The following is a 13,201-nucleotide window of genomic DNA, read 5'->3' as shown; positions in this document are numbered from 1 at the left end:
GTCCCTGTGCGTAGGTCTGCTGAGGTAGTCTCTGGTGTACAGAGTTTCCACTGCATCACAAAATCGCACCAAGCTCTCCAAAACAGTGGACTTCCCCATCCGAGCAATCTCATCCACCTGATCGGCAGATGACCCATACGCCAACATTCGTATCACAGCTGTGAACTTCTGCTCTGGAAGAAGTCCCAAATTTCCAACACAATTTCTCTTTTGAACAAAATATTCATCATAATTGCAAATATCATGCATGATTTTATTGAACAAATGGGGTTGCATTCTATATCTCCCTCGAAAATGAACATCAAAGTACAGAGATTGTGGGATAAAATAATCTTCCATAAGATTCTTACCCCGGGAATGTCTATGTCTGTCCACATTGGGGCGACGGCCTTCTCGTGAACCACGGCGAGCCTGCTTTTCTTCCTCCAGCAAAGCAACTGCTATGCCAAGTTGCTCATCTAGTTCTCTCTGCGCCCTTTTGCTTGCAGCTCGTCTACGCATTCTTTCTCTAGTTTCTCGCTCTTACCTCTCCAAAACCTTTTCCATGTCTGCCATTGAGAATAAAGAATGAAATCTAAAATTTGAGAAATGGAAATGTAGAGAAGAACTGGTATGGGAGGTATGAGCTGAACCTCTGATTTTATAGAAAAATGTACACATATAGATATGACACGTGGCGCAATATTAGAGGGTGAAAATCTTATCTGAAATTTGAAATTCAAATGAAATTTCAAATTTCAAATTTATCTGAAATTTGAATTTTGAAATGTATCTGAAATTTGACATTTTGAATTTATCTGAAATTTGAATTTTGAAATGTATCTGAAATTTGAAATTTATCTAAAATTTGAAACCGAAAATCTTATCCGATATGAATAGTATTGACACGTAGGAACCCAAAAATCTTATCCGAAAATATTATCCAAATTAATTGTTTAAGTAAACAAAGTTGTGAAAAAAAATAAAAAAATGAATAGTATTTGCCATGGCAAGCCCCAACTGCTGGAAACACATTTTGCTGGAGGGGGCTAGGGCAGCCACTATTCACGTGAATAGTAGCTGCCCTAGGACTCCCCTTGCCATGGCAAAGGGCAACCGGTGGAAATGCTCTAAATGAGAACAAAAGCAGTAGAATGCTTGAAATAAATAAATTAATAATAATTTAAAAGAGCCTACACGAGCCTGCGAGGGTTATCGAAAATGAATACAACACCCTATTACAAAATAGAGAAATGGCAAGCATTCCCCAAAAGAAACAGAAACAACTTCACTTGTATAATGTGGCCCCCAGCATGTCGCAGTAAAAGCTCCGGTGACAAATTACAGTAATATGATATAGTTCCCTAATTAAATCTAGATATATTCTGCAGGCATATCCAAAGCACACATTGTTGACCTCTACCATGAACTATTGACTAACGAAACTGGTAAGACGAAAAAATGTACTATATATTCAAATCAGACATTAAGATACATCTGAAGACTTCTTTAGAAAGAATTTTGAACACCTGTCAAACAACAGCACACCTAAGCAAGAATCCTCCCAAAGCCATACTTATTTAGCTTGTAGCAGATGCTTGGGAGATGGCCTTCTTGACAGCTTCAGCATATGTCCTATGCTGATAGGTGAGGGTTGATTCAAGCAGGTCCCATAGCGAAGTCTTCGGGTTCCAGCCTGTCATACATAGCACATTACATAGTTAGAATGCCGTAAAGTCAGAGCTCATTTACATTAAAGATGGGGTACAAGAAAGACATATACCAAGCTGCTTATTGATAATAGTCATGTCAGGAATTCTCTTGTCACTATCATCATATCCCACTCCATAGAATTCTTGAGAGCTTACATCGATGGTTGGTGTCTCCAGTTTTGGTTCACCACTTACCTTAACATAGACCTGCAATATGCAAGAACATCAATCCTCATATCCAAATATAGGACTGCTAATCCAACTTAATAAACTAAAGAAAAAAGCGTATATCAAAGACAATTCTTCACCTCAGTCATCATTTCACCAAGCTGCCTGACGGTAACTTCATTGTTAGGGTTGCCAACATTGAAAATGTGGCCATTGGCCCTAGCAGGATTTTCCTGAGGAAGATGTCACATTGATGAGCAACTTCTTTTGCATGCTAAATATTAATTTGAAAAGAGAGATGTTTTTCTTATAACTTACAATCATCAACATGACAGCTTCAATAGCATCCTTTATGTAGACAAAAGTTCTCTGGGATTGGCCACCATCTACAAGCTTGAGTGGCTCATGTCGAAGAAGATTCTGCAACAGAGAAAAGCACGTGTGATCACAACACAAATATGAAATACCAAATAAATAGGGAATATTACAACTAATATCGCACATACATTACTAAAACAGGCTAGAACTCTTGGAACACCCTCACTTGGGCCGTCAATCCCAGGAATGAAATCCATTCTAGGTCCAATCCAGTTGAAGGGTCTCACAATGGTAAACTCAAGGCCATTTTCCGCACCCTCAGCTGTAAACAAGAAGAAAGTAAATCAGAAGACTACATAACAAATACCAATTCATGAACAGCCAGATAAAAGTAAAAGAAGGAGATCACCAACCATAAATCAGCCTCTCGATCAATTGCTTTGCACATGCATAAGACCATCTCTGCTTCTCAATAGAGCCAAAAATGCAGGGGGATTCATCTTCTTTAAGCACATAATATGCAGGATCCTATTAAAACATAGCACACAAGTCAATTTTCCATCAACAAAAAAGCAAATCATACAGCATCAACAAACTTTAATGCAACAGTGACTTAATCTGAAGAAACCACACAAACTGAAAACATAGACAGCATCATATCACAGGAAAATTAGAGAGTCAAAAGGAACAAATAAATTGTTATACAATCTATAGGACACTATACTTTTTGTTTCCTAGAGTTCTTTCATTTCGCCCTTTCCAAAAGGAGGCAAAAGTGTTCACTTCCAATTAGCAATAACAGGTAAGCTGCAACAGACGAGAGCTGCAACTGATAAAATCGCTTCACAAATGTTGCTTTTAAAAAGGCATACATACCTTGTGAAAAAATCTAGAGTTCTTTAGAAAAATCTATATCACTATTTTCAACTGCTTTTACAAGGCCCAATTTACTACCATTTCTCCATCCATCTAAACAATCAAACTCTGTTCCACCAATGTGCCAGTACCTTACAACCTAAAGTTGCCATAAACAAAATCTACAATAGACTTCCTGGACCACAAGAACCATATCCAAAAATTGCACCAACCCCAAAAGATATGAGATATGACAAAGTGAAACTCAAAACGTATGAGATGCTGCTATAATGATGAGAAGACACTCAAAACATAGGAGATGCTGGTACCCAACAAAATGAAGACAACTCCAACACTAAAACTTCAAAGACATTTCCTGAAACGAAATAGTAGCCATGCACTTGGATAACGGGCAGGCTGGGGCCAAGCCAGGCTTTGATGCCATGATAGGACATCTTTATTAGGCCTGGCCTGCTCAGGTCAGCCTTATACTTGTTTCATAAGCCTAAACGCCACTCCAAGGAAAAGGATCAAGTCCAATCCCGGCACTTTCTTTACACTTTAACATATCCAGTTCTATTTGTACCTAAATAAAGGACTACTATATAATAAGAAACTAGGAAAATGATAAAATAAGAACTATAATTATATTATGATATTAATATTCTAATAAGTATATATAAAAGGTCGAACCAGACTTGGCTCTTCACTCTCAAGTCCTCTATTTTCAGGCTTACCCATCTTAAGGAATCCAAATTTGTTATGCATGCAACAAAATGTCAGTATAAGATCAGATCACATATTCAAGCACATGTTTAAGTATTACAGTCTAATGCCATACCACCGACACATGATTGTAGATCCCAAAAGCAGAAAAATGCAATCAAACCATCTGAATTATGCAAAATGGAGAACTTTATCATAAAACAAACGTCAAGAAAAGCACAGATCTGAATCGTGCCCAAGAAAACATTAAAAACATTATAAAAAAAAAAAAGAAAAAGAAAGGTGAACAAGTAAGGGAGAGGGCTACCTGACGAAGAGGGCTATCTTTAGGAAGATAGCTTCCAATGGTTTTCCCATACACTTCACAAGTAGAAAAGTGAATCAACCGCTTGTTGTTTTCCGAACAGTATTTCACCTAACGAAATTTTTTCATAAAAAACAAAAATGTAAGAAAAACCTACATCAACTTTCAATCAATTCCCGCACTAACAACCAAAAATTTCGCAATCAAACCCATAATTTCATTATCCCCAAAAAAACACAATAATTGAAATGTAGTAGACGAAACCCACCACAGGCAAAGCGTCAATGAAGTTGCTGTAGATGGTGTCGAGTGGGCGAGTGTTGTAGTCCGCCGGAGTACAAATCGCGGCGAGATTAATGGTCTGCAAAACCCACAAATTCAAACCATCAAAACCCAACCCACCATGAAAAAATGATCAAGAACCGTCAAGAAAACAAGAAGAGAGAAAATGGGTTATACCAGATCTGCCATCTTGATGAGGCCTTCGAGGCGCGAGTCTTGCTTGATGTTGAGTCGGTGGAACTGGATTCGATCGGACCATGGATGCGCGTTTTCGGGCTCAAGAAGGTGCTTGATCTTGTCATTATAGACGTCCAAAGCTAGAACCTTGTGTGGGGTCTCTGACATCAGCTTCTCGCAGAGATGGGACCCAATGAACCCTCCTGCTCCGATCATGCATATCGTTATCGGCTTTATTGGGTTGCCGTCTAGATCTACTCTAGCCACCGACGCCATTCTCTACGACGACGTTCTGGGTATGTGGGGTATTTGGGCAAAATGGGCGAGAAGAGGTTGTGAGAGAGAGAGTAGAGATTTCTTGGGGTTCGAGAAGAAGAGAAGAAGAATATGAAAGAGGAGAATGAGAGGTCAGAATGTATTTAAAGGAAGATTGGGAGGGAGCGAAGGAGACAGTGACCTACACTCTTCATTTTTACTTGCACATGCTACTCGCTCTATGATTGGCCATGTGTGGAGGTACCGTGTTAGTACTCTGGGGTTGGTAGCAGTGGATTGGTGTAAAAACTTTGTTAATTTATTGGGATTGGATCTCATATGCTCTCATGGAAGGTCATTAGTTGTTGGATCAATATAAGTAATGGTTTAGAAGTTTTGGAAATTGCCAGAGTGATTAGAGCTGGATCTGCCTATTGCTTCATGGCAATCATAATGGGTTTTGTTTATTAAATGTGATCAATAATGTTTAAGACAAGTAGATTCACTAATTCTCCAAAAACCATTCATTTTCCTTCCAGTAGATTCACTATTGCTTCTTTGATCAAAATAGTAGCATTCAAAAATACAATATAACTCTTTTGTGTTACGAAAGAGTGTTAATTTTTTGAGAGAGGACATAAGCTAGAATGGAGAGTCGAACTTTAAAATTAGGTGTCGAGATAAATACTCTCTACAAATAATGATACAAATCTCTACTATAACGCTTTGATTTTTAATATGCAACTCAATAGTTGCATAATAGGAAAACGATCGAAATACGTCACTCAAATGTTGTATATACAAGTGTTTCGTTGAGTTAATAGCAATCTTGGCATTGTTAAGAATTCTCCTAAGCACACATATAAACGATGCAATCTAGTTATGAAACGTTAAGAGATATGCAATATGGCATTATTCAATAAATAATTTAACTTTAGAATTATTGAGCAAGATTATCTACTAAACTTAATTGGGTTAGTTAAAATGTTATTGTTAAAGCAAAAGTACTCAAACACCCTCATCAATCAGCATTCACTTCTATATATAGCAGTATTAGTAGCAGATAGGAGTGAGTCGTTTGCATAAATCATATTATCATAATTAAGATTCACAAGCACAATAGCGTGTGGTTTTAGATATAGGAAATTAGCAAGTGGTAAAGGAACGTGTTTTAGGTCCATTCAACAGATCACAAAATACAATACAAGTGTGGTTTTCCAATGAGCTGTCTTCCCTTCCATCACGTGGGTCATATTTTGGTTTTCAGTTATAGAAACCTACTTGCCCACTCTATTTAATGCACGCGCTATGCTGCACCGACTGTCCTAAATCTAAAACCCCTTTCCACCTTTCTTTTATAAATTATACCTTTTCTATATCTAAATTTCCATTGAATGATAAATAAAAAATATTGCATTTATAGCATATCCCAAGATCAAGAAAAAAAAAAACAACCAACCAACTTACTTTCTAGAGCAAAAAGGAACTACCTAATCCTCACTTATTACAATTTTTCAAACTTAAATTTGTACATATCAATGTGTTTATTGTTTTGCTTAATTGGATTGGTTTGTGGATATCGTCAATTTGTTTATTGTGTTTCACTTGACATTAGTCTTGAGTATATTATTCTTTTCCTTCTTTAGAACATTATGCCTTACTTACTATTTATGCAATTGAATTTTATGAGGTTATGTTTGGTTCGCGGAAAAGATTTAATGGGAAATAACTTCCCATATCTTTCCCAATGAATAAGAAATTGAAGACTCTTTTTCCATGTTTAATAATTCTTGAAAAGTAACCAGGAAATACCACTCTATTTCTTTTTACATGTTTGATTTGTGTAGGAATATAAAACAAAGTTTGTTTAATTTTTAAATTAAATAAAAAAAGAATGTAATTCTAAATTGTTAATTGGGATACAATGGTCATGAAAAATATGTATTTAATGTTGGCTTATTTTTCAAAACTTTCCCATTATGAGGAAAACAAAACTCAAGGGAGGAGGAGGGGGGGTTCACTTTCTCCCATATTTTTCTATGTGCTAGGTAACCATTTGCCATGCGTGGTGTGGTGTACCAAACATGAAAAAACAATTGATTTCTCATCTCCAAGTCTCATTTCTCATGAAATAAACGGGGCCTAAGAGAATCATGATTGTTGAAAGAAGCCTCACTAACAACATTTATTCAAATTTCCCTATAAAAACATTTATTCAAATTTTGATAATAGATGTTCATATTAAAGTACGACGCCTCTCAATGCTTATAGAGTATCTTCGTTCGAATTGTCCAATGATAAGCGGAGTGAAAATCACTAATTTAAGGGTCTGTTTGATAACCATTTCAATTTTAGTTTTTTATTTTCATTTTTTGTGTTACAATATAGAGGAAAAAGAAGAATAATAGAAGTGAGAATGAGAGTGAAGATGAAATTGAGAAGGAGGAGTAACAAAAATAAAAACAAAAAATTGAAATATATTTGAAATTGTTTTCAATTTTGTTACTCCTCCCTCCCATCCTCCCCTCTCATCATCTTTCTCATTATCACTCTCATTTTCCTCTATAATCTAGCCTAGAAAATATTTATATATAAAAAATTAAAAAAAACTGACTTGTGAAAAGAAAGCAAAAGTCACTAGCGATTTGAAATGCCCCCCCTCTCATGTTTTTAAACACGTTTAAAATAAAAACAAGTTCTTCCTTTGTCCAAAAGTCAAGTGGGTCAAAATCATAAAATAATAAACATTCCTCCTCCAAATCCAAAGGCAAAAATCAATGAAAAATATCTGAATTCTTTTTTAGGAAAAAAAAAAAATTCAAGTTCTTTGTCCAAAAGTGACAATTTTTTACTATTTTAGCAATTACGGTCGGCGGCACCGACAAATCCAAAAGAGAAAGTAAGTAATAGCACGCGGGTTTAGAGCGCGTCGGAGGAACACGATTCTTTCTCTCGCGGTGCATCTTAGCGCGCGTAATTACAGTAGTGATGTGTGTGGATGTCAGAGATTTGGTACCTTTCTGGTCTATCCGGCGTTTTGAGTAGCAATCCCCTGTGGTTGCATGCCTTGGCTTTCGGTGTTTTTTTTTGGGCGGTGGATCTGAAGTCTATCTTAGCAAGTTTCGAACATGTGCGTTTTGGGCTTTGCTTGGGTCATATGAGTGGCAATTGGGTGGACCCATGATTCCTTGGACTGGACTAAGTTATTTTGGTGACCCTAATTGGGTGGATCCAAAGAAACAGATTCCTCTCTCTTTTTCAATTTACTCATAATAAGGTAATGGTGTTTTACATCGATTTACTCGATTTGGTCTATATAATAAAGATAACTTTATTTGGTTTTAGGTGCCCCTTAATCTTATTTATGACGTGTTATAATGTGATTCTTTGAGTAGGGGTTAGACGTTTTGTCCCCTGTTATAAAATTTCGTTTTATCAATAATTCTTCGTTCCGTCGAGGTTCTCTCGAAAAAAATAAAATAAACTTGGATGGATCCACATTTTTGACTTTTGTTTTCTTTCTTTGGTGTATTAATCAAGTAATTATAGTGTGATATTAGAGTATGTTCATGTGGTCTATAACTTTTTCACGTGTCGTAATATAAGTGAGTATTTGTTGATACTATATCCTACAAGTGGAAAAATTTAACCATATCATCCACTCATATTATAACACATGAATGAATTATACCATGTAACCGTATACAATACAATAATTTATCTTATCAATAGAGGTATAATTTCGTTTTGGTCATCTCGTTTCATTTCATATGCATGAGAAAGAGTGTTTTATTAATTGATTTTTATTTATATGTATTTCAGTTGGCCTCATGTGCAGCGTTGATGTCCATGTGGTTTGGAAATACAAGGGCCGATCCCAGAGGATTGAAGATGAGTCGTCTAAATACATAGAGACACCAAGGACATTACCATTAAAATGAGGATGAGCCCTGAATAAAAGTAGAACCCATGGACCACTTAACTAAGTTTTTAAACGTCACCATCCAGCTTAAGGTTCTTATTCTTATTTTATAACTTTTTAAACCCCATAATAACTTCCATATTAGTGATTAATGTGAGTATTATATAAATATTTTTAAAAATATTTTCGTGTTCTGTACACTTCTCTCAAGTAGCACCCAATTACTTTTATTCGGATTTCTGTGGTGCCATGCCAATGCCATACTCTTGTGGATGCCTTGGAATATGATATTTTTTCATGAATGGTGGTACCAACAAATTAGCATGTTCAAATCTTGGGGTTGGACCATCGGAGAAGGAAGATGACCGGGTAGCTCTCACTTCCAAGGGATTGAGATTGCCTTCCATTCCATGTGGTAAACTTCAACATCTTGAGACATGTTAATGTTCTTCCTGCAGCTTTTCTTTGATTACCATCCCCTTTTTTTCTCATGTCAAATAGTTCTTTTCTTTTCTTTTCCTTTCCATTTGTTCACCCCAAAGAAAGGAAAAATGAACTAGTGGAAACGATTTTCCTTTCCATTTGTACAACAGAGGCCGATAGGCCCAACCGCAACTAAGGAAAAATCAAACAGAAGAGGCTAAGGAAGGAAATGATTAGAAAAGGAACCAAAACTCTGCAGCAACAAGAGGGGAGCCAAGGCTTAACCATTCTGCAGAAACAAGAACTAAAATTCTGCAGAACCCGGATAACCAAGAGCTGGGAAACTCGAGTAGCCAAGGACACCAACCAATGCCTTAACCAGTCATGCAAAACAGAAAATTAGCTGAACTAAGCTTAGGCTTCAAAAAGAGAGTCTGAGGGATGCTTTTAGGAAATCAAAGAACAAGTATTTTCACAGCTCTCACAGGCAGAAGTATTCTTTCCTTGGTTGCATTTGACTTGGAGAATAGTTTTAAAAAAAGAAAGAGAACAAAAGACAGAATTATAAGAAAAAACTCTTACACAAGGCAGAAAAAAATAAACTGATCAAAATACTTATGGTTTACAAAATGTATAGAATATAAAGTATGTATACATACAATCTAGGTTCTAAGCCTTCTCCTCATCATGGTCATGCACATTATTCTCAGCACATAGAGCCTATCTTGTACATTGTCTAGGAATTGGAAATATCTATATCGCCACGCCGTCTTTAAAATTAAAGAACCACATACTCCCCAAAACCCTACAATATATCCAGACACAAAGGAAATAAAAAACCATGGAATGTGATGCTCATCGTCCACATCTTGGCTGTTCTTGTTATCTGCATCACTGCCATTAACTAGTCCACACTCATTTGGAAGCGGGGCACCGCAAAGTTTCTGATTCCCCTCAAATGCAGAGGCATTGAAACTTTGCAGCTGAGTGCTTGTTGGTATTGGTCCTTCAAGATCATTGTATGAGACATTCAAATATGACAAGAAGTTAAGACTCTTGAGTGAATCTGGAATTTTTCCAGTCAAATGATTCAAGGAGAGATCCAATGCATCCAAGTCTTTGAGGTTAGATATTTGGTCTGGGATGCTGCCAGACAAGTTGTTGAAGCTAAGATCTAACTTATGGAGAAGCCGCAGCTGGCCAATCTCAGTAGGTACATTGCCACTTATGCTATTGTTGTATAGGTATATAGATGGTGGAAAATAAAACAAATAATTGTACTGTAAAGCTTTCACGTTGTCGCGCAATCGGATGAAGATAGGCAGTTCAAGGTAATTATGATCTACTTGAGCTGCAGTTCGATCAGATAGCAACATTGCTAGTCTACAAAGTTGCTTTGGAAATTCACCTGAAATGAAGTTGGAGCCTAAGTTGATATAAAAGAGCCTTGGAAGAGTCCCTAACCAACTAGGAATTGATCCTGTGAATCTATTCAAATCCAGGTTTAAGATCTCTAGCTTCTTGAGCTTAGAAAACCATAAGGGTATTTGACCAGTGAGCTCACAACCACACAAAGACAATATTCGAAGATTTTTAAATCCATCAAAACCAACCAGACCATCATCAGCTGGAATTTCCTCACCTATAAAGCTGTAAGAAAACGTTATGTATACGAGGCTTTCACAACGCATCAATATCTTCATTGCCCCTGTGATGTTGGTCCATTTGTTGCCACTAAGCGACAGGAAGGACAAAGATTTCAATGAAATAATCTCAGGTTGAATTTGTCCCTCTAGATCGTTTAAGCTCAACCGAATTGCTTTCAGGTATTTGCATGAGTAAAGGCTCATTGGAATGGTGCCAGTGAAGTTGTTACTCCATAGGTCAAGCTTACTAAGTTGACCAAGTTTGGAGAAATTAAGTGCCGAGATATCTCCTTCCAAGTTGTTGTCTCCAATATGTAGTTCTATGAGGTTTGTGCAATTCATCAAAGTTGGGGGCAAAGAACCTTCAAGATAGTTGAAATGAAGGAGGATGAGTTTCAACTTAGAGAGCTTTCCAATATGGAAAGGCAACACACCACTCAATTGGTTATAGTAGAGGTTAAGGATTGCAAGGTTGGTGAGGTTGACAATTCTATCACTAATGGTTCCATGAAGCAAATTCACAGGTAATACAATCTCTTGAAGAGTGGTAGCATTATAGATATCTTCTGGAAGTAATCCTGAGAGGTTATTGTTGCCAGCACGAAAAACTTGTAGCGTGGAACACTCCCCTAATCCGCGAGAAATATTGCCACTGAATTTATTGTAGGAAAAATCCAATAGCTTGATCAAGGGAGAAGAATGAGGACAAATAAAGGAAGGGATAGGCCCTGAGAATGTGTTGTTGCTTACATTGAAACTAGTCAAATTCCTAGCTTGTTGGAAGAATGAAGATGGAACCACTCCATGAAAGTGATTGGTGGACAAATCCACAATTTGGATATTAGATGGTAGAGAAAGTGGAAGCTCTCCAGAAAGAAGGTTATCGCTCAAATCGAGGATCTCAAGACGGTTCAAAGGCAAGAAGAATTCAATTTCTTTTGAAGTTGGGCAGTAAAGTGAATTGTGAGAGAGATTTAGGTGGGTGAGATGTGTGAGATTTCCAAGTGAGGGATGAATGCCTCCTTTGAGCCCCTTGGAGGGTAAGTGTAAACGGGTAATCCAACCATCTTGATTGCAAGTGATTCCCTCCCAATAGCAACAATTGGTCATGGAAGTCCAATTTAAAGGAGGAGAAGAGAGAGTTAGGAAGAAGGACATGAGAGAGCTCTTCTCAATTTGGTGGCACGCATGATTTGTAGATGCAAAGTAAGAGAAAAAGAGGATGGCGAGGAAGCTAAGAGTCATTTGAGCCATTAAGTTGTACAAGCATATATCTTGGTGGGAAGTATGAGATATGGTTAGGTTGCTCATAGGTTGTATATATATTTGAGGCAAAATGGTTTAGTTAATCAAAGCTAAGGAAAAACAAAAGAAAGAAAAATTATATCATTTTAATTCAAAAGTCATGGAAGATACATAACCCATAATTTTTTATAATATCATTTTATTTTTAAATCTTCTCATGCAAATTTCTTGGCAACTAGACATATATACGTTTGACCAAAGATCTGTTAGATGCATGACTTTTGGTATGCGTGTCGAGTGTATTAAGATTTGGACTGTAAAAACTTCAATGTCCTCTATAATTCTTCATATATGACATGATGCATGAATTTTCGGTGGGTTGTAACTGTCATATCTGTGTATGTGTTATGATTTTTCCTGTAAAAGCTTCAAGTCTCCTACGAAAACTTCAAAGTCTATTTTAATGCTGAAAAATGGAAGATTTTTTTTTTCCATGTTTGGTAATGCTGTAAAAGTAATTGGGATATATCACTTTATTTCCTTTCCCATATTTGTTTTGAGTAGGAATGGAAAACAAAGTTTGTATAAAATTTCAGTTATACCCATATTAAATCAAATTAACAAAATGGTCATGAAAAATGTTTATTTAATATTGGCTCATTTTCCTAAACTTTCCCATGAGGAGGGAAAACAAAACCCAAGTTGGGAGGATGACTTCACTTTCTTCCTATTTTCCTATGAGCCAGGCAACGATTTCCCATACCTGAACTTACCAAACATGAGAAAACAATTGATTTCCAATCCCCAAGTCTCATTTCCCATGAACCAAACGGAGCCTAAAAGAAAAAGAGAATGGCAAGGAAGCCAAGAGTCATTTGAGTCATTAAGTTGTCACGAGAAATAAGTCATGACAGCTACATAAGTAAAGAATTTTTCAATCTTGTCACACAAATTTCTGGGCAACTACATGTGTGTATAAATTTCAAGCTTTCTACTTGACTAGAAAAAAAAAAAAGGAAAAAGATTTTCTAGCTTTCTATGCTCCCTGTATGCGACTAGACATATATGTTTGACCAAAGAAATCTTTAGATGCATGACTTTTGGTAGGCCTATTGTGTGTGTGGTGTATTCAATTGAGATTTTAATAGATTGTAATTACATGATTTTTAATGTAATGGATTTCAGCTGG

At 36.6% G+C, this 13,201-nt stretch overlaps 2 protein-coding genes across 2 annotated transcripts; both read right to left on the bottom strand.

The window, feature by feature from the left end:
• Positions 1-1,131: 1,131 nt before the first annotated feature.
• On the bottom strand, positions 1,132-4,914 carry LOC117630059 (UDP-D-apiose/UDP-D-xylose synthase 2). The gene is made up of 9 exons (XM_034362786.1): positions 4,522-4,914; positions 4,331-4,423; positions 4,066-4,173; positions 2,591-2,705; positions 2,366-2,499; positions 2,178-2,279; positions 2,000-2,092; positions 1,763-1,898; positions 1,132-1,675 (listed from the first exon to the last, which is right to left on the bottom strand). Exons 1-9 carry the CDS (start codon positions 4,795-4,797, stop codon positions 1,560-1,562), a joined length of 1,173 nt encoding a protein of 390 aa, XP_034218677.1. The 5' UTR covers positions 4,798-4,914; the 3' UTR covers positions 1,132-1,559.
• Positions 4,915-9,783: 4,869 nt separating this feature from the next.
• LOC117630220 (receptor-like protein 2) lies at positions 9,784-12,021 on the bottom strand. The gene has a single exon (XM_034362967.1). The coding sequence runs from the start codon at positions 12,019-12,021 to the stop codon at positions 9,784-9,786; it is 2,238 nt and encodes a 745-aa protein (XP_034218858.1).
• Between the last annotated feature and the right edge of the window lie 1,180 nt (positions 12,022-13,201).

This window comes from Prunus dulcis, chromosome 6 (genome assembly GCF_902201215.1).
Source record: "Prunus dulcis chromosome 6, ALMONDv2, whole genome shotgun sequence".
NCBI lineage: Eukaryota > Viridiplantae > Streptophyta > Magnoliopsida > Rosales > Rosaceae > Prunus > Prunus dulcis.
The sequence above is the reverse complement of the archived record's forward strand: the minus strand, read 5'-3'. Positions and strand labels throughout refer to the sequence as shown.

What these genes read in the sequence shown, in the direction of transcription:
- LOC117630220 (XM_034362967.1), bottom strand. Translation starts at nt 12,021, where the DNA reads ATGGCTCAAATGACTCTTAGCTTCCTCGCCATCCTCTTTTTCTCTTAC.
- LOC117630059 (XM_034362786.1), bottom strand. Translation starts at nt 4,797, where the DNA reads ATGGCGTCGGTGGCTAGAGTAGATCTAGACGGCAACCCAATAAAGCCG. An exon ending in TCATCAAGATGGCAGATCTG is followed by an intron (nt 4,424 to 4,521) that starts GTATAACCCATT and finishes TGGGTTTTGCAG; the next exon opens with ACCATTAATCTCGCCGCGAT. An exon ending in AAGCTGTCATGTTGATGATT is followed by an intron (nt 2,093 to 2,177) that starts GTAAGTTATAAG and finishes CATCTTCCTCAG; the next exon opens with GAAAATCCTGCTAGGGCCAA.